Source organism: Anser cygnoides, chromosome 1, assembly GCF_040182565.1.
Source record: "Anser cygnoides isolate HZ-2024a breed goose chromosome 1, Taihu_goose_T2T_genome, whole genome shotgun sequence".
In the NCBI taxonomy this organism is placed as follows: domain Eukaryota; kingdom Metazoa; phylum Chordata; class Aves; order Anseriformes; family Anatidae; genus Anser; species Anser cygnoides.
In genome coordinates, this window is record NC_089873.1 from 9,394,516 (window position 1) to 9,416,127 (window position 21,612).

The window sequence follows — 21,612 nt, forward strand, 5'->3', positions numbered from 1 at the left end:
AACATTGCGTTAAATGGGTAAATACTGGCCTTGTATCAACTTTGTCTGCAGTGTCATGTAAAGTCACCGTTCTGACGCCACCAGGCTTTTCATACCTTTGTCCTGTGGTGGGGGAGGAGGAGAGGTGGGGGAGGAGGTGGGGGAGATTTCAGCTTCTAAAAGCAAGTGACAAGTAGCTTCAGAACCTAAACACTAAAACACCAACCTGCTGGCTTCATTTGTATTCAACAGATGCCTTGCTTTTTCCCCCTCGCTGCCTAGTCTGTACCGATCAGTATAAACAATAGATTTTTTGTCTTTATGAACATATTCTTGTTCTGTTTCACTTGAAGGTGGAGATAAACATGTAAGGAAAAAAAATAAAAATAAAAATAAAAATAAAAATAAAAATAAAAATAAAAATAAAAATAAAAATAAAAATAAAAATAAAAATAAAATAAAAATAAAAATAAAAATAAAATAAAAATAAAAAGGAGGAAAGCAACCTTCATAGACACATATTTATAGTTTTTAACATTACTATGTAAAGCGTCAAGAAACACTCTGGAATTTGGCTGAGAGATTCATGAAATCAGTATAAGAGGCATATAAGCTTTACACAGAAAGAAAAAACAACAACAAAAACGAAAACCTGAAGGATCCATCTGTGAGATATTTGAAATGCCAGGGAAAATGAAGAAGGTTAATTATGCTAATTTTATGTTAAACTTGTATACAACTTGTATTGTCTGTAACTATATGTGTATGTAGGGTGTGCCAGTTTGAGTCCAATCTTTCTTCCATGATTGTTTTGGTATAACATAAAGTATGCTGTAATTACACTATTTTACATGTACAGAACACCTGGCTTATTAATATATATATCCTTTCTAGTTTGATCACAAAACAGCAAGGTGTTGATAAGTAGCTAATTCTGGTCCAGAATTAAGAATTTTTATTGTCATGGGAAATATTTATTGGCAGTACCAGCATCTTTGTCTTTCCTTCTCTTCTGGTACAGGGCCTGGCTCTGAAAGAACAGAAAGATGTTACACAGTGTCAGCAGATCTCCATTATCGTATGACCTCCAACAGGGTGTCAGGCTGCACTCCTCCCCACATCTGGCCATGTGTTTTCTTTATTACCTTTACCACTGCCGTTAGTGCTCAGTCACGGGGTGAACTGCTCCAGGGAGCTCTGAGTGCTGAAACTGCATCTTCAGCTACTTGGAGAGAAGAGAGGGAAGATGGACTGCAACTGTTCAGACTTTGATTTGACTGCACTTTCACTAAGCCCAAGTGCTGATGGTAAAAACTCATTAGAGAGTCAAGGATTCATTATATCACCTGATAGTCCTTCTAGTTATACTCTCTGCCTGCATATACAAATATTGAGATAGCAAAAGATTGCATATTTGAAATATTTTTTAGAATTCCTAAGTGTAAAATCAATCAATCAATCAAACAAAAAATCTTAGTTTTCAATTATTTTCCTACAGAATTGCTCGAATGGTATATGTGTGTGCATGTGTTCAAGCTACATTTGAATTTTCACAGGCAAGATTTACATGACTGACTGATCCAACTCCATGCTAACTTTGCTTTGGATTTTAAGACTTCATGAGACAGAAGGAATCTTTCTTTCCTGTGTCTATATTTACCTGCCTAAAATATCATGGACTGTGATGTCAGAGAACAAACAAGAGAACAATGTAGTGGAAAGATTCTCTGAAATAGTTACAAATTCAAACCAGAGAAGGGATAAAGTTCCCCTCCCTGTCTGAAACCCCTATTCACTGGGGATTCAGAGAGGGAAAGAGAGAGTTAGTTAATGCTTTTTTAGAGTCTTGTTTTTCTTTGAATCCCCCCTCCCCTTTCCTTCTAGCACACACTTTCACATATTGCTGACTCTAAAAGCATTCACAGAGGTCAAATTATTGAAAGATCAACCAAGTTTTCCTAGGCTATCACAGTTTACTTACCATTCCCAGTTTCTACAGAGTAGTGATTAAATAGCTATCAGTTTTGGCATCAGAAGCCATAAGCTGACTCTTTAGCCCCTATGTTTTGTGTGATATTGTTTGATCTTCCAAAGATGATTTCCACCCACACACTCTATTCAACAAAATCAGACTTCTAATTTGTCTATGAAAAAACATCCTCATTAAAAAGTTTTTCAGTCTAGAAAGTCAAATAGGGCAGTTGTATGAAGATGACAGCCAGTGGTTAGAGTTTTGTTGCTTTTATGTCTTTGTCATATACTAATGAACCACTCAGCACAAGAAGGAAAAAAAAAAAAAGAAAGAAAAAGAAGAAAAAAAAAAAAGGAAGAAAAAAAAGGTCCAGATCATACAATGATCATAGCAGATGTTGCATACGCTTTCAGTTTGTGGTTTGTGCATATGACTCTGCTGCAATTCACCTGGGCTATTTAAAAGCCTGTGATGAATGGGTGGCACACAAGATAGTGTTGTGTCTTTCAAGTCTTTGACAGTTGGCAGTAAAGGTTACTAAGCAAAATTACATAGGGCCAAAAGGTTGGCTATGATGGATCCCAGATACAATAGAACTGGGGATTTTCTGTATACCTAGTGATAAGGAGGGACTTTTAGGGCTGACAGGAAGGACTTGTGTACTATGACAAATGAAGAGGTAAGGATGCGATTGTTGGCATAGTATGTGAGAAAAAAAGGATCAATTTCTTGTCATCTTAATGTCTTAGTGTGTGGCCCTGAGCAAATCCCTAAGGATCAGACCTTGAAAGGTGTATAGGGAGTCTAAAGATGCAAATCAGAACATAAGGAGACTTTCAAAGACAAGCAGGAAATTCTGAAACCCATATTTTGATATTGATCTACATCTTTCTAAGGGCATGACCTTATTTTTCATAGTTACAGCAGTTCTTTGAGTTTTGTGCACGAAAATAGGTATTGTTAGTTGTTCCAATTCTGTAAAAAATGTGAGTGATAAAAGTTGAAATTGGATATGAAAGCTAAAGTAACTGAATCTGTAAGACATTTGTATATAATACACCTTGCAAGCTGGCTCTTCAGCCAGGACATGACTGTTTTATTATCTGTCTTCTCAGAGATCCACCAACTATTAAATCTATTGGGTTAGAGGAGCAAGTCATTCTACAGGCTGTTTTTTGTGAGGAGACCTTCCGGCTTGATTACAGTTCCCTCAACAAAGTTCAAAATGTCAGGCCTGGAATGAGATTTAAGGAGACAAAAGTTTCAGGGTTGCTGTTACTTTGTTTTCCCCTTTGTAATTATTTTTCTTAAATTGGCTTTCCTCTGAAGAATTAGAACATCATATCTTTCTTTGCATTTCCCTCATCCCCTGTAAAAAAAAAATGTGTCCTTGTTAGTATTTCCTCAATGAAGGCCCAACAGCCAATAAACATAAGAAATCAGAGGGACCGAAGTAGCTGTATTTGAAAGGTAATAGACTTGGAAATTTTGCTCATTTTGGATGAGTACCCCAGAGCTAATCCATTGGAAACAGAAGCTACTGCACCATACCATGAGTTGGGAAAAATAAGCTCTTCGTTACTCTTATTAATGCCACGTGCTTGGCACTTAAGGCACTTAAGGTGGGTTTCTTACTGTGGCTCTGGGTATCATAGTTCACATACATTTGAATATGAAGATGAACATCAGGCAGTTGAGGCCAAGGGAATAGAAAAGTTTTGTTTAGGTTTGAAGAGCAGTCTGCAAATGCTGCTGTTCAGACGGGCATATAACCTGTCTACAGAACAGGATGCAAAGAATATTTTTGAAGAATTTGATGAGGTGTTTAATAGACCTGAAAGTATTGTGAATAAAACACATCATACTGATACAGGTCCTATTATGCTGCCAAAAGAACAAACATCACATATAGTACAGTCTCATTAGTCCTGAGAAATGAAGGAAAAGTTGATTGTGACAAGACGGTAAGATGCAGTGTTATTGAGAGAAGACAGATACTAACTGGCTTGGTTAACAACCTGATCACATGCAATAATAAAAAAGTTACAGATTTGTGTAGGTTCAGGAGATTCGAATAAAGCTACCAAATGCAATGTAGCCCAAGGGAGCACTGCGGATAAACATGTCTAGACTTCTAAGAGCAAGGATATTTCCAGATCTAGATGCAAGCCAGTGATTTTGGCAACTTTAGCTTGATAAAATGTTAAAATCTACACCTTCAGCTCCCTTTTTGCTGATGCATTTTTAAGTAACTTTGCTCTGTGGTTGCTGCAAAACTTAAAAACTGCCAGTTCACAGAATTTAAAAGCCTTTAAGATCCAGGTGGAAGCAGTGATTTGCAACCTCTTGAGCTAGTGTGATAATCATCAACACTGTTAAAGACAAATAAATAAATAAATAAATCCAATATCCAGTTCAGCAGGTCTGGATAACACAAGCATTTTTCTTCACCATACAGACCTTTTACAGCTTTCTTCTTTTTTCTTGATTTTTTTTTTCATCCATATGAAAGAGAGAAGAGCACCTACATTACGTACTATGTCAAGTAGACTCCAGGTTTCGATTCCTGTCTGATATAAGCACTTGCACTTCAAGATAAAGTTTCATCACATGTTGCCTTCAGAAGTGAGGCCAATATCTGAAGTTCCTCTCCATTGCTGCTTACTCAGCTTTTCTCCAATACTAGTTCACATTTTTTTCTGCTCCATGAGCTGGCAAATGCACCGCGTCTGCATGAAAAGCAACCCCTTTCATATTCCCACAAATATTATTTTTAAACAATCTTTTTTTATCATTTTTCTAGTATGTCCCCACAAAAAGGTCTGTAGCATCCCAAATGAAAGAGTGGAAGTCTGTGACATGAAAGCAAAACGTGGTAGCTGAGGTCTGGATCTTCTTAAATGGGATTTTGCTTCTGAACTCGATGTGTTGTGAAACTGCATCCTGAGCCTCTCACATATCACGTGACAAATGCATTTATTTATATTTGAGCTCTAGGCTAAGGCTGCTCTTGGACCAACAATTATTCAGTTATTCTAAAGTGTGTTACAAGTATCATTATGTATACAACTGGAGCAATTTCAAAGGGACCCTTTGCAGCATTGTAAATATTCTGCTTATCAAGCAGCTCACCTACTACAGGAGAAAATAGCAGGGAGTCTATATGAGTTAGGATTTCACATTTCCTACAAGAGTGTGTTCTCTAGGGAGGTTTTTAACAATCAGATACACTCTAAGAGGCTGTTGGGGATTTTTTATTTTTATTTTTTTAATCTGATGTTATCCAGATATTGCACAATGAACCCAAGAAATCTTTCTTTTAAATATTACTAAGCTAGTACTGCCTATCGAAAACAGATTCTGGCAATTCCTTTGCAGTTCTGAGAAGTACCTGATCACATCGATATAAACAAGTAATGACTCATCTAAGACACAGGAAACAATTCTGAAAACATAAGTACGTTTTTAAAGCACACTGAAGACTTTCTTAGAGCAGTTAAGCTTTCAAGAGCTTCTAAGTATAAAAATCACAGCAGCAGCAAGAAGATTTGAAGTAATCATGAGTCAAGTAAGGCTATTTCTGACTAATGAGAGGCACCAAGTAATGCCAACTTATAAGTGACTGAAAGAATAATTCTGCATGGATGGTCAACAGTGAAAGCCCAGTCACATCCAAGTAGAAGTTTTTATAGGCTCTATCAATGTGAAGTTGTTGCACCTATTAAAAGGCAGTATAAAAATCTCCAAATTATAGTGCCACACAGCTTGAGACCAGAAATGTTACACAGAACCCACAAGTGCCTATCCGGATTTTGGAAAGTAAAACACTGTATAGAATGTCATATAAATGCCATTACAGAAAATAAAAATAAAGTCTGCAACAGCTATGGGAAATGATGCAGGTGAACTGTTGTTTATTCTGAACTCATTGAGTAACAATGGAATAATTAAGCTAATGTGATCTTCTTTTCTTAAGGGGAGAAGGATATTATTTGAAGAACCAGGGAAAGCTGAGATTTTACTTTTTGCCTCTCTCCAAACTCAGCAGTTAGATCGCTTTCAAAAGACCAAAGAAAAAAGGTGAATAGTTTGTCATTTGAAAGTGAGTTGTTGCCCACCCTGAATTCCCAGAGTTGACGTTTCTGGCACTTGCCGTATGCACGTTAGCCAAATCATTCCTTCCAAGCAGAGCCCAGTTTTGCCTTGGCAGAAGCAACATATGGCAATGGGCGTCTTTGAGATATAAAGCCTCTTCAAGCACCACTGAAGTGCTGCCATTGCCCCTCTCCTTTTAAGGGGGTGTAGCATATGCTAGCCTGACTAGCTGATTAGCACTACTTAGAGCTAAATAGCAGGAGGACGACCCACAGGGTCAGTTTTTACCCTTCTCTGTGTCTTTGGACTGGCATATTCCACAGAGGAAAACAAAATGTGAGCAGCCTCACTCACAAAGGATGCAGAGAGATAGCATCTCTCATCCCTTTTAACATCGTTCTCTATTTTATCTCTCAAAACGCAATCTTAGATAAGTTAGTACTCATTGTATCTAATCCATATGTTTTCTGGGCAAAATATATATTGGCTGGGGATCATGCTTTATTTATTTGGTTGCTGGAAAGTAGCCTGGAGTGTTACACATTCATTTTACATTAGAAAGATACAATTTTAGCTTCTTACTTTCTTTTCCTTATGAAAAAAAAAAAAGTAGTTGATCCTTCTTTATGCAACTAGAAGTACATTGAGTGTAACAACATCATTGTAAGATGATGTGCTTTATAAAGTCCTGAATATGGTGTATCTTTTGTGTTTTGTTTCTAATTGTTTGCTGCACACAAAAGGATAATTCATTAGGCCAATTCTTCAAATAATCTCAAAGTGACATGAATTCCTTTGCAGAGTGAGTGTCTGTAGCAAGTAATCCATGGAAAACAGACAGGCGTCTCTTGTCATTTTGGAGCTCTAATCCACTGCCTGGAGCATGAAAATGCTCAGGATAACAAGTGTGGGAATGACAAAAATCAACATTATTTTGGGATTTTATTTTCTCAACAATGCTGCTGATCAATGGAATTGCTGAATCTGGCAGATACAATGCCACAGGATTAATGAATTAAGCTCAGGAAGCAGAAGAATTTGTTAAAGAGGAGAAGGGAAAAGCCCCTTCTTTTCCACTGGTGTGTGAATATTAAGGACTGAAAGCAGCAATGCCAGAATTTTAGCCCTTGCTTTACTACAGCACCAAGCCTTGTTCTGCACGAGCCTTTACATTTTAATTAGAACCATACTGACACCCGCATTTGCAACTATGAACTTCAGCTTCAAAGTTAAGAATATTTCCTAGACGCTGGCTTACTAACTAGGTTTGAGCACAGAAAAGAGATGCCGTGTTCTGTAAAATTCAGAGTGCAGTGTGATCCCCTTTGGTGGGACTAGATAACTGATTTTCAACCCACAGTAAATAATGGTGAAAGGAAGGAAGGAAGAGATGTCATCCAAATACTGCAGATGCTCTCACCTAAAGCACTCACAGTCTTTCTTCTGGAAAAGCATAGAGCAAAATAAATAGGAGTCACCTATTTATTATTAAAAGTTTTCCACTTTTCTGTCCATAATGCACCAGGAATGCAATGGGCTGTATATATCAATGCAGGACTACTTTTCAAATTGCATGTTAAATTGATATTCAGCACAGCACAGAAAATTTAATAAACCATCACTGCCTAAAGGAGTTTTGATGTGCAGGAGGGGACAGTTTAAGTTTGCTTGCATGTTTGTATTTACAGCTCCTTAACATTTAGAAGATATTTTGTGTCCTTTTGTTTAAACAAACAAAAAACATTATCTGGTTTCATTGCATAAATATATATATATATATATATAACACTAAAATATTTAGAGTGCTAGAAATTGGAAGGTTTGGAATGTTTTTAACTTATAAGAATGCTTCAGAGAATCCTCCAGTGTAATTTATAAGCCCCTCTAGACCTGTACATGTCTTGAACTGATTGTTGAAGTGGGCTTTACCAGGAATTTCTTTTGCTGAATTGGAGTAGTGTAGGAGGTGGGGAGGGCGGGAGGGTTAGCACAACCTTCCCTAACAAGGCTTTAAAAGCTTCAGCGGTAAAGTTATGCTGATGGAAGACTTCGTTACTTGTTTTTAACTGGGAGCAACATGAAGAGGATTATGTTATGGGCAGGAGATGTTATTTATGTGGGTAGCAACATTGTGGCTTGTGTTTTTAAAGGGGGGGGGGGGGGACACGACATCTTTTAATTGGAGCTGTAAAATGAAATAGGAATAATAATAATAGCAATAGTAATAATAATGATGATGATAATGATAATAATAATAGTAATAATAAAAAGAACACAACGGCATAAAATAGCTAGTGCAATTTACAGCTCTGTGCCTTTCCCAAGCTCGGTGGAGGATTCTGCTCCCTCCTCTAATCTCAGCCGCGATGTATTTTTTTGTTGTTGTTGTTGTTTTTTCTTTTATTTTCTTTCCTTTTTTTTTTTTTTTTTTTTTTTCCCTTTGCATGTGTGGTGTGACAGCAGGGAAGGGGCGGGGGGGGGGGGGGGTCGAGCTTTCCTGCTCTCCCATTGTCAGCTGCTCCCAGCTCGGGGAGAGCCGGTGTCCCCCCCCCCCCCTCTCCGGTGCCTCCCTCCATGTGCGCGGGGACCCGCCCGCCGTGCGGGGAGCGGGGCGCCCGCCAGCACCGCCACGGCCCCGGCCCGGCCCCGGCCCGGCCCCGGCCCCTGCCCCCGACCCGCACCGCCCGCCGCCGCCTCCCGCATCATGCCGCCCCCCCGCCCGGCCGCCACTCGCTCCCGGGGGCTGCCTCTTTTTCCGGCCCGCGGCGTGTGCGTGAGAGGGGCTTGAAGTTGCCCCGGAGGCGGCGGAGGAGAGGAGGAGGAGGAGGAGGAGGAGGAGGAATAGGAGGAATAGGAGGAGGGGGGCCGGGGTTGCTGGCGGCGGGGCGCGGCGGGGCGCGGCGGGGCGCGGAGCCCACCCCCATCACCTGTTACCTCCGCTCCCCAGGTTGCCTGAAGTTCCCCGGCGGAGCCCGGCAGGACGGGGAGAGCCGCGGCTCCGGCTCGCAGGGACCCTCCAGTGGCTGCCGCAGCATGGGCTGGCTCAGGGGGATTGCCTTGCTTTCCTTGGGAGTATTACTAGCAGGAAGAGTGAACTGCCAGCATGTGAAGAATAACGTGCCGAGGCTCAAATTATCCTATAAAGGTAAGCCTGTTGTTCTCTCTTATTCTCCGTTTTCCTCAAAACCTCTCCTCGCCCCTCGTAGCACCCCCCCCCCCCCCCCCCCCCCCCCCCCACCTTCCTCCCGGGTCTTCCTTATCTTCCGAAGGGGAAAGTGGCATGAGGAGAAATTTCTGAGAAAAATACTTTAAAAAGCCACTCTGTGCTACGGTCGGTACCACGCAGTTTAAACACAGACAAAGAAGAGTTAGTTGCATTTGCAGACAAGGGCTCGGGATTGTGCTGATCCGTGGAAGAGTCTTTCCAGTCTTGTGCTATTTCATCGGACTTTACTCTTTAAAACGATGAGACGTGTTTGGCCACCCAGCTAATCCCCCCCGTTCTGGGCATGTAGTGCTGCCACGGTACCGGATCTCTTTCAAACAGCGTGGAATAGATGAAGATGTATATTTTCCTTTATTTAGGCACGAAGTGGTTAATTTTCAAGTCATGAATATTCAGTTTGTACAAATCTGACAATCAGATGCCTAACATAAGCAGTAGATGGTGGGTTTGCCAAGAAACTATAAACTGAAAGAAACAGATCAGTCCAGAAAAGGAGGAAAGGACTGTTATGCACTAGAAAATACCGCCTATGGATGTTTCATGCAGTGCAATTTATTTGAGCGGAGGTTGTTTTCGGTATAGTCAGATGCATGTCATTAAAGATCACAAGGAAGGTGTAACTGAAGAAAGAGCTCTGAGATTACGTTTACATTGGAAATTGTGCAATGCTACTCACACTGCAATTGTCAGTAATTAACTTTTGTATAATATTGCCTGTATTAAAGGAGGACTCTGAAATAGGCAGACTCCTTTTCTTTATCAGCATAGCTCCCCTATACATACATTTTTCAGGAGAATTCACAAAATCTGGAGAATATGTAACTGGGAAAGAAGTTTAAAATGTAAGAGCTGTAGAGTATTATTACTAAAAAGGATGTGTTTGTGTATGTGTGTGTGTGTATGTACATGTTTCTGTCTGAAGAGCTCCCTTCTCATAATTCTCAGATTATTGAAGGCTGGGAGAAGGAGCAGCAACTATGATTCTGAAGGAAGGGAGGAAAAGTAACACACCATTTCTATAGTGGAAAAAAGAGAACGTGTGTGTGCATGCCTGGTCATAGATGTCAATCTCAGTTTGCAGTATAGTGTCAATACATCTCTTGCCAGTAGAAATAAATTTTCTGTTTTTTTTTTCATCTTTCATATGCTGCAAATGAAACAGAGAAAAGTCCTCTCTGAGACAAGGCAGATGTCATTTTCACACTCCAGATTAAAAAAAAAAAAAAAAATTGAACACCTGCAAAACTTGGATGCATTGTATGAAAAAAATACATGTGTGGGGCTTTATTAAGGAACACATATATGCATATTTTTTGTGTGTTTAGACTTGAGAAGATTTATATGAAAAGAACAGTTTAAGGGGTTCAGAATGTGTTCGTTTGGTTTTCATAAGAAAAGCCATTTCTATTTTACAAAAAAAAAAAAAAGATTATTTTGAATAATGTAGTCTGAAGAAAGCTTCTACCATAACTACATGTCATGTCAAAAATCATTAAAAGCCTCTTAATGGCTTCCAAACTTTCACAATCATACTGAAACTCAGATTAGTATACAGAAGAATAAATCCTATAAAAAATATCCTGTAAAGGGGTTTAATGGCTAATTAATTATTGTTTATTATTTTTCACCTTTTAAAGTTTATTGATGGCTCAAGTCTGCTACCCCTGCTTATACTGGCTAATCTCACAGAAACTAATTTCAAAGGATGGCCAAATCCGTCTGACAGTGATCTTTTTTTTTTTTTTTTTTTTTTTTTTCTGATGCTACTGTATCCATATGCAGTTTAGCAACATTTTGCTACTCTGCTTATTGGTTGTTTTCCAGCTCAGCTGTTTCTGGGAGAAAGGATCTAATTTTCATTTTTAAAATGTATCAGACACCAAACTTTAATATATAGTCAGTCCTGTGTGTACAAAACAAGAAACAAAAGGGAGCATTGACACTGTTTTTATGACTGATAGGTCGTTGTAAAAAGATAATGAGTTCAAATGCTGAGCAGCCCTGCTTCCTATCCAGCAAAGAAAATAAATGCGTACTTAACTCAAAGCAAGTTAAAGTAAAGTCTGAAGACTTACAGGAATTCACACTCTGCCCTTTGATTTGTATGTGTACTTAATCATAAATTTTACTTTGGAAGTGTGTAACCCTAAAAATCAAATCAGACTCCTCACGTGCTTAATGTTAAGTACCAGTGTAAATGCTTGGCCAGGTCAAGAGGAACATGCTGCATGTGCTGCTACATTGATCCCTAAGAATGGGGATATCATTATTAGTCAGGGGAAGCTAAGCTTTATCAGCTGGTGCTTTTCAAGACAAATTTTCCTTCCAGCATTGTACACAGATAAATGTTAACAGTTTGCTTAGGAACAGCCTTAAGAGATGTAGGTATTGAAAACGTGTCTTTTAGGCACTGACTAAAATACCTTAAATGCTAATACGCATCTCCCAGGATATACCTCACTGCTGTATGATTATGTGATACTACATGATTCATTTCTAGTCAAACTGTTTACAATTAGAAGATGTTACCCAGTTACTTACCCGTTCTGCCTCTCCATAAAGAGCTGTGGTAAAACAAACTCATAATATTGAAAAGAATATGTGAGGTAAAAAGACTGACCCAAGTGACTTCTCTTTTCAGTGGCTGTCATTGTGCTTTGTTTTAACATGCATGCTTGTCTTTTTGCTTAAACAAATACCTTGGAGCTAATTGTCAGTGCTTTATTTCAAAAGAAAAGCAAGGATGTATTTTAACTTCTTGTTTTTCTCGACTAATTAGATGTCAAACATGGTTAAAAAGCTCAGGCTTTTGCTTCAAAAGTTAGTGAAATGAGTCATGAAGGGTTAAAGCCCTGCCAACCTTGATTTCCTATGGTCACTTATTTTCAAAGGTCCAGTATTAGCTCTGCCATTTCCCAGGTTGCTGGACAGAAGTTTTGGTGAACTCCCATTTTCGCTTCCTCTTAACTTCACATCACTCAGTCTTCCAGCAGATTAGAAGCATCCTACAGGGTACGTGGTGGATAGGAAGAGGAAGGGAAAGTGTATAAATACGTATATTAAGGCCTCATCTGCGGTCTGAAAAGGTTCTTTCTGTTTATTGTAAAACAGAGCTCTGGTTATTTGGTTTATATCACCTTGATTTTGATGACGTATTAAAGGAAGGAAATTTGAGGAGCTCATTAGGGAAATCCTTGTCCAGATGAGATCTGTGGTGAAACTCCTGTTCGGTAGCATCGGGGCTTTTGCTTTGTGCATTTTAAAGTTTCCAGGCATATTCCTTTTAGAGCACAGATTGGAAAGGTTTTACACAGGTGATATCTGTCTCCTTATTTCAGTCAAAGAGAACTAATATGATTAATTCTTCCGATCCAAAGTTTATTGACGTCAATAAGTTCTGGATCATAGCCTCAGCATAGTAAAAAAAAATAGCTGTAAAACTGAAAGCTCAGCCAAGCCCTTCAACGTCTGAGCTCCTCTTTTTATGTCCTTCAAAGATTTTGTGTCTTTATTATAAAATAACAAGAAATGTCATTTTTTGATATGTCCAAAGTAAAAGAATATTTTCTTAAAGATTTTTTATTATTATTATTTTTATTTTTTAAATCTCACTGACTTGACTTTAGGTGTCAGCTGTAAGTCTCTACACTGTGTCACCAGGTCACAGATTCTGTTCAGGAAACTTCTATTGCACACAGAGTTCTCAGAAAGATGGTGATCAAGTTGAGTGTGCAAAGTTTAAAACAATAAATATAGCCTTAACTCCAGATGGATTTCTTGTATCATCTATGGTTTCCTATTTTCTTTTGCTGTCCTCTGTATGGAGGGGTAACATCACAAACAGAAACAAAACCAGCAATGCTAACCTTTAAATATAAACATTTAAGCCTAAAGAAAGAGTGAGTTTCCATTAACAATTCCTTGATTTATAGATTTTTCCTAAGGCAACCCCCATTTTTGTCTCCACATGAGTAAATCTTGTGAACCCAACTTTCTCAAATCCATCTGTTGTGTCCTATTTCTCTATTGAAAATTACTAAATGCTGTAAGTATGTTTTGTAAGAGTACATGTGTGGTTCTTCTTTGTTATTGTTGCTCAATTGGATACATATTACTTGAGAACAAGTAAGTGGAAAAGCATTGCGCACAGATTTAGCTCTATTACTCCCTGGCTTCAGTTCAAACCATATTAAAAATAAGTGTTTTGTTTAAAGTTGGAGTGATAGTGAGAACTACTCTGTCCTTGATGTGCAGTTGATTTACAATTTCATGTGATGGATTTGTATACGGATGAAATCCTGGCCCTAGTGAGAGCAATGGCAAAGCTTCTGTCTGATTCAATCAGTCCAACATGCTGTGACGAGGGAGGAATGACACTGCACTGAATTACCTGTCTGTATTTTAGTGTAAATATGATACTCGGTTTGTAGTTTTTTGACCTAGTTTGGTTGTAGCTGATGACCTGCTGGTGATTTTCATTGTGGTTTTACCTTTCAATCAAACTCTGTAACTCACAATTCAATAACTCCACAAATATTGGGAAAGCAGATGAGGCTGGGAGAAGAAAAGAGAGAGAAATCTCAGCAATACAGCCTGTCTCTCTTGAACTGGGACCCCTGTTAGAATTTGTCTCAGGTTTCAAGGTACCTGCTTAAAAAGCCTTTTGCTTAGACTCTGAAGGAAAAGCCTCTCTAACGTGCTTGAAAAGGAGATGAAGGGCTGTCTAGATTTGGGAAGAAGACCGGGAAGCAAGGCAAGCAGGTGACGTTGACAGTTGAGAGGTGCAGGACTGTCACGTTCCTCAGCTTCCAGCCCTTCTGCACGGTGTTTCTGCGTGCTCCGCTGCTCTCTGTCCTTGCCATCAGCTCAGTGCATTCTGGAGGCAATGAAGACATCAGATGCAGCCACAGATTCTTCAGCTTTTTTTTTTTTTTTCTCCTGTAAATGTTGAGAATTTCAGAGAAGCTCTGCGTGTTGCTCTTCCCAATGTTGGTTGAGTGGGGTCTTCACAAGACCTGAGGACTGTCAGAAAAGACCATAGGACAACCTAAATGCATCCCACGTGCCTCTGTCATGTCCTACATGCTGACAGAAGGGAGAAGCTGATAAAGAAAATCCCTAAGCTCAGATCTTGCCTATATAGGGAAATTTTCAGCTTGCTAATTAGGGCCTGAGACATGCAGAGTAATTGGAACAAGGAGGGTGAAAACCTAGCCCAACATTTTCATTTTGTGTTTCCAACTTTCCCATTTAATTCCAGTGGAAAAAGTGGTTTCTGAATTACAGAGCCTTCTGAATTACTTCTCTTTTCTGAGAAGCTGAAGTTCTCTGTAATTATTTGTGCTGTATGGATTACAAATGACTGACTTATTCGTGGAAGGTGCTGTATTGACAGAAAAGGAAACATAACTCTTTAGGAAACATAACTCTTTAGGTCTGTACAAGGTGTGCAGCTCTTACCCTTGCATTTTTATGATAGCTTCTTCACAAATCTCACCTAGAAAACAATTTAAACATTTACAATTTCACTGACTTAAGTGGATCTCCTGTAAGTGAAGTCTACCTTAAAATCTGTTTCTGTGCTTGAAGTCTTTTAGATCAGGACTGAAGTACCTATCTGTTTGCTCAGGGCTTATTTAGGTGTGCATTTATTCCATAACAATTTGGCAAAACAATATTTAAAATAAGAAACCCAGTCTTTGCAGGTTGTTACAATGTAAATGGATTATATATGATAATCTCTCCCGCATGTGCATCTGTATGTACAAAAAAGCATTAACATCGAGCTCCTTCCGAGAAGTAACCACTAAATGATTTGTATTTTCAATTCTTTCTTTTTGCTTGGAAGTGTTTTTCAGGTTTTATTTAATGTATTGTTGTACTCTGATCCTTCTAATATGGTTTTGGTTTGACTAATCACTGATTCAGCATATGAGTTTTAATGCCCACAGCTGCTATTAGGGAGATATCATTTTATTTACTTCTGGGCCACAAGCTTTTTCTCTTACATGCACACCTGGAAGATTGCAATGGAAGCACAAGTAATACAAAGTTACTTCAATGTTTTGAACATTTTCTACATCACCTGAAGCCTGGTTTGACCCTAGATCTGAAAGAAAATCAGATCTTTACCTGGGGCAGTGCCTAAGTGACTGAGAAGGAAACAAATCCTTCTAAGTGGTGTCAATGATTGTGACATTTTCCAGTTGTTTGAAAGCTAAAAAGAATAAAATTGTCTTCAGGCTCCCACACACTTATTTTTTAAGCAAATGTGTGGGGTGGACCCTGGCATCTCCATGTCAAAATTTTAAATAGAAGTTCTGTAGCTTGTCCTGGTGCACTTGTTAATTAAGGTTACATGTGAAATTTGCTGCTGGTGTTGCGCTGGGTCTGGTGGGCGATTCAGCGAATTCCTTCCCTTGCAGGATTAAAGCTCCCTTCAGGAATGTCTGCAAGTTCATGGTCCTCCCACATAAAGCCTTCATATAGGTTAGCTGCTCTCTTGCAGTAACAGCTGTGAATGGCGAGAATAACTGTGTGGATAGTGCATTTACTTGACTTTTCCTATTTTTTTTCCAAGTGGGACAGTGCCCCAATGTACAAGAGAAAGGGATGGCCACAGCTGTTGAGAGCATCAAAAATCTTAAGAGCGCTGTAGCCTTTCTCCTGCGCAGTAGGAGGTTCTCTGTGGTGTCTTTCTCTTTCTTTTTGACTGACTATGTCAGTCATGTTAGGCTCTTGTTACTGTCAATGGGAGGAGAGGGGTACCTCCAGAAAGCTAATCTTGGGTTAGGCAGGCTGAATGAGACTTTAAGGACGCTCATCGCTCTTCAGTGACTGGAAAAGGAATTAAGCTCCTTGTTCATTCATTTAGATTTTCTTTCTGTGAGGATATCAAAAGAAGGTGCCAATTAAATGCTACAGAAGAATCACACAATCTCAAAACTACCTAATTTAAGAATCTGTCTAAATGAACATTTAAATTTGTGTAAAAATCCAGCTGCTAAAACCTATGTGTGCCCTCAGTGTCTGTGATCTGGAGATTGCTTGACTCTATCTAAATTTCCATAAAACTTTCAGTCACAGCAAGAAATATACAGTACTGCTAAATTCTTCATTGTTCTGAAAACAATTCCCTAACTTACATCTCACATTTCCCATGTCTCTCCTCCTTAATAAGCTCATTCCAAACCCAGTGACACATGCTGGAAGTGACTGTCTGGGGCTGCAGAGCTTAACTAATTTAATAGCTTAATCATTCGGAGCTTTCAAAATGCTGTCCCCTGACCAGCTCTGTTACTTTCTGAAGGTTTCTACTTTTAAATAAAAACTGTTTTCAATACCCAATTTTGTATAAGTTGGTTTGTACATAAATATATATGTGCATATGTACAACTGAAAGGACAGGTGTCTGGACCCTCAGTCTCCCATTTTTCAGCTGATCTATTTCAATAGTGAGAGAGCCTAATTTAGGCTTATTTCTAAAAATTCTGAATAGTTGACTTACGCTTTGGGGGATTCTTTTCTCACCTTGGTGATTACAGATACCCCTTCAGCTAGGCAGGTCTACAGCAATCTGCAATGTGTGAGCACTAGTCTACTTTGTGTCACATCTAGTTTTTATCCTTTGTTGTTTGATAGCCAAACACGGCAAAGTCAGAAGTTTTTGCCATTCTTCTAATGTTTTAAAATTGTTTGACATTTGTTTGGCTTCCTGCTTATCTCTCCAGCTGAATGTTGCAGAAACTTTAGAAGTGAGCAGTCAAATAAAATTCTTGTCTCTTATAAATATTTTTGTGCAAAGTTGGATCTTGTGGGGAACAATCCAAGGAATGAAGTAGTTATTTGCTTTCATCTAACTCGTGGAAGAAGGAAAAAGAAAAATCTCCTTTACTCTCCACTCTAATGAAGTATAAAGCTCATGTTGGTTCTGACGGCCCCTCTTGGCTCCTTTTGAAATTCCAGCCTTGTGTAAGAAAAGGACACAAAAAAGCTCTGTGAGATAATTTAAAGGATTTAGAGCTGCCTTTCAAGGGGGAGGGGTTGGTGGCCTTTTCTAGAGGCAACAGAGGATAAATACAGCTCACAAGCATCCAAAAGAGCTGCATAGAGTGCAGGCTACAGCTTTCATCAGCAGCTGACACTGGAATGGCAAGAGCTATCCTTTGCACAGATCCCACACCTGGGAAGGAACAGATTGAAGTCTCTTAAAATGAAGTGAAGATGTTAATATTATGTTTACTTACTTCATGGATTTCCCAGTGCAACATTACTACTTTTGCATGAACATATATTCTGAAGTGTCTCTGGTGGAGCTCTTTTTCTCCAAACACAATGGTCATATCTGCAATGATGAGTGTTGTTCTGTAATACCTGTAGGTCAACTTGATCTCATCCCCATCATGCAAGGTACTGTACAAGCTCTTTGTTCTGCTAGACCCACGTGACAAATGTCAGTTCCTTTCAAGTGATGGGAGGGACATCAGAAAAGATTTTTCTTTGTGGATCTCAGAAAGAAAACTTTACCTTCCAGGTTACTTTTTTCTCATATACTCCCTCCCCCCCCCCCCCCCCCACTACCACGAATGAATAGCTGTATCAAGACTTCCTGCTCTGACAGCCTTGCAAACAACAATATAAATGAATTCCTGATGTACCTGCAAATTGCATAGTCAGGAAATTGCTTTATTTCTAAATTGCTACTCTTCCAGGATGTGTCAGAGTCCATTCACCAAGAGCAAATGTAAATTCAGATGTACAGGAAGACATGATAACATTTTCAAAGAGCCGTTGTTGGCACTTATCTGAAATATCCTAAACATCAGCAGGGCAGTATTTGCAGAATGTTGGCTGTGCAGTTATCAGTTTGGTAACTCTCCCCCATATTGCAGTTCAAAATACGTAACCTCAGTCGTACTACTGTGCTCTAGTCATAATACTTGAAGAAATAGGCAAGCAAGATTACATCTCATGAGAAAGATTTAGGGGTTTGGTAAATTTGAAAGGAAATTCTACATAACTCTTGTAAAAAATATTATGAAAATAAAAATAAGGATATATGTTGGAAATTTTGTTTTTCTCTCAAGTCTGGAATATATAAAATAAAATTTATATAAATTTATCATTCTAACTGTTCAGTTTTTTATTGATTTGATTTTCCCTCTTTTTTTTTTTTTAACTATATCCAGGGAAATGTAGCCTACTGAGTGAGTATTCTACTAACTTTTCTGATATCCCTTTTCAATTTTGCGTCCTTCACCATTCTTCTAACACCCATTGCAACTCACACTCTTTACTGGAAAACAGTCACACAAATTAGGAAAGCTTTGTTATCCTCACCAACAAGTGGAAGCTGGAGGTTAACAGAAGCTCAGCATCGTGTATGAAGGTACACAGAAAATCTGTAATGTAATAAGAATCAAAGAAAACACCAGAAATGTGAAATCTTATTAATTCTTTGGCTCTTCTGTGTCAGCTTCTTTACCTATAAAGTGGTATTAGGTGATCTCTTGAGGAATTGCTTGAGGTCAGAGACTTGATATGCTTATTCAGAGCTGTATCAATTCTCAGAAAAATCTCATTAATGTATATATTTAAAGTTCAGTCAGAACTTAGTTTTGATCAACGTACAAAGACCTTACAGGTACTTTAAACTGATTATAAAAAATATATTCACAGCTGTGTATGTGTGTGACATGAAACACATGCCTATTACCCAGAAAGCCCATCTAATTTAATGTGATTTGGGTATTCCAGATGGTTTTATACAGGAACATTTCACAATGTTTTTTGGAGTCTCCACCTCTATTTCACACTAAATACACTGTGAAGGTGATTACAGATGGTACTGTCTGAAGGAAAGGAGCCTTTGTGTTTAGTCTTTGCAGTACTGTCTACCAAAGGTATATGAGAGCTTGCAAGACCCTGGCCTGGTTATCTGAGTTTAAGCTAGGCTTCTCCTTTTTTTGTATCCTTAGCAGATAATCAAATTTACAAACAAAGAGTAAGATAAAGCTTAGTGTGTGTGTGTGTGCGCGTGCACTTATCAGACAAAAATAAAAACCTTACTTCAAACACTTCCTCCCTTTTCCACTTAGTCTGAACATATCTTACCAGGCCACCGGTGTTTAATATTCCTCTGCTGCTACATGTTTATGGGCTTTCCTTCCCAAGAGATTCTGGATACTAAACCTCTGTGTCTTCCTATATACAGCCTTTTTTCTGTCTTTCCATACCCAAAATGCTTTCCAACCTTCTCCAGGAGGAGGGCAGTCTTTCTCTGCCACTTGGGGAAACACTCAGTAATCAGCTCAGTCACTTATAATTGCTTGTCATTTGTGACTCACTCAGTGGAAAACTGTCACTTAACAGCACTAGTTCAAACCCAATAACGAGGTTTAACTGCTATAATAAATTCAGAAGGAGAATTCTGCATCTCTGTAAAATTCCTAGAATAAATATGAAATCATCTGTTCCTCCTATCATTCTGGCCTGTGTGAAAATAAAACTGGTTGTTCATATATTCCACATACCTGATATAAAACATGTAAATATTACCTTTAGTGAATTAATTCAAGGATTTTTTTTTTTTATGCTTTGCTTTTATACTTTTTTCATGCACTTACATTAGTTAATTCTTGCTTTGAATAACATTTTTTTTCACAATAAAAAACTAATTTTCATGTTATTAATTAAGAAATACAGAACAAATGAGTTTATTTGTATGATTCTGATTAGTCAAACGTCTGTGGTTTGACTTTTTAGATTAAGGTATCTTACTGAACCACTTCATACCATTTTTTTGTGATGGTTTTGCTGGTACTAGAAAAGCTAAGCTCAATTCCTGAAGCTGGCAAACAGATCATCAGAGATCAACACACACACACACACAAATAATCAGTTTACTGAAGTTAAAAAAAAAAAACAAAAAAAAAAACAAAAAAACTTTTTCATTTGCTTTCAAAGTATCAAATCTCCTGTGTACTATTATTCTACATTAGAAATTTTAAGCTATCAGCAATTATCTTCATGTAAATCATATATAACTTCATTAAATGACTGTGTCTGCAGTGGTGCAAGAGAGAAGGGAATTAGAGCATTGATACTGCTAATTGACATTGTACCAAAGAGAGTGAGGACAAGCATGAACAGTGCACCTTCTAGTTTTTGAACACAATTTCTATAGCTGAAACTACAAACAGCTTTTTATAACCCATTTCTCATAACTGTAATTCTCTTAAAACTTTTTCTATCAGCATGTATGAATATGACAAACGCTGAATTTTGTTTTGCTGTAGGTTCACCACCATTACTATGCATGCAAACTATTTTACCTTATGCCAGACATATGGAAGTGATCAATGCATGTAAATTATATGAAGGGAGGTGAAATACAACTTTTTAGGCTAGGAAACGTACTTGTTTCTGGTTCTAAGACACTGGAACCACACCATAAAAGGAGACATTAGGTATTAAAACAAGTTTTCTTTGAAAATAACAACTAGTGAGTAGCTAGAATAGCAATGATTTTTGATAATCACAATCATAGGACAATATTGTCCTGAGCGAGTCAATCCAGTTAGTTTTTTTTGGACATTAGAGTTTAGGAGAGAATTGTTTGCATGTGGAGAGGCAGACAGTGAACCCGTTGTGTGCAGAGATGAACTGTTCTGGGACCATTTTTGAGTGAGTCCATACTGTGGGCAAGTGCTCATTAGTACTAGTCAAGAAAAAAAAAACACATGGAGTTTAAGATGCAGGGCCAGGTTAAGTATCTGCTATTCACTTTCCTCCCCAGATGTCATGTTGGTGTGTCCACCATGCAGTGAATTGAACCTAGTGTAAAAAGCAGGTGTTTTTTTTGGTTTTGTTTTGTGGTTTTGTTTTTTTTTTGGGGGGGGGGTGGTGGGGAAGGGGGAGTTATTTTGTGATTCTGACTTATCAAGTGGGTAATCAAACAATAAAAAAGCAATAGCTAATAGCTTAAGTCAGCTCTGCCTTTCAAATAGTTTGTAAAACTACACTCCCCCAGCCCAACCCTGAGAAACTGATGTTTATATTGTGATCAAAATGCATTCATTGTGTTCCCAAGATTTTCCAATTTTCCATTCCAATAAAGTTTATTTCTTTCCTTTTTTTTTTTTTTATATATATATATATATATATATTCAGTACTGCAGAGTAAGAAACTAATCTAGAGTCTGGCAGGGCTTTATTCTACAGCATTGTCATATTTTTCATTCTGAGCTGAAAAATGACAGATCACTGGGCTTCATAAATGTGTGGAGAAGCTGTCAAAGCTCCTATTTGCATGTGAATGGTCAGCCGAGGTAGGAAGAGA

The 21,612-nt window shown here is 38.4% G+C and overlaps 1 protein-coding gene across 5 annotated transcripts in view; it reads left to right on the forward strand.

Annotated features, from left to right (window-relative positions):
* SEMA3A (semaphorin 3A) overlaps positions 1–21,612 on the forward strand; it is a 329,677-nt gene that overhangs the window by 151,415 nt on the left and 156,650 nt on the right. For 2 of the 5 annotated variants that reach the window (XM_066981753.1, XM_066981908.1), the window contains exons 1-2: positions 8,026–8,162; positions 8,994–9,191. In XM_066981753.1, the coding sequence (XP_066837854.1) occupies positions 8,141–8,162; positions 8,994–9,191 (220 nt within the window). In that variant the 5' untranslated portion in view covers positions 8,026–8,140. Of the gene's footprint in view, positions 1–8,025; positions 8,163–8,670; positions 8,816–8,857; positions 9,192–21,612 lie in introns of those variants that run through there. The other 3 variants (XM_066981832.1, XM_066981865.1, XM_066981797.1) reach the window with 3 other exon arrangements.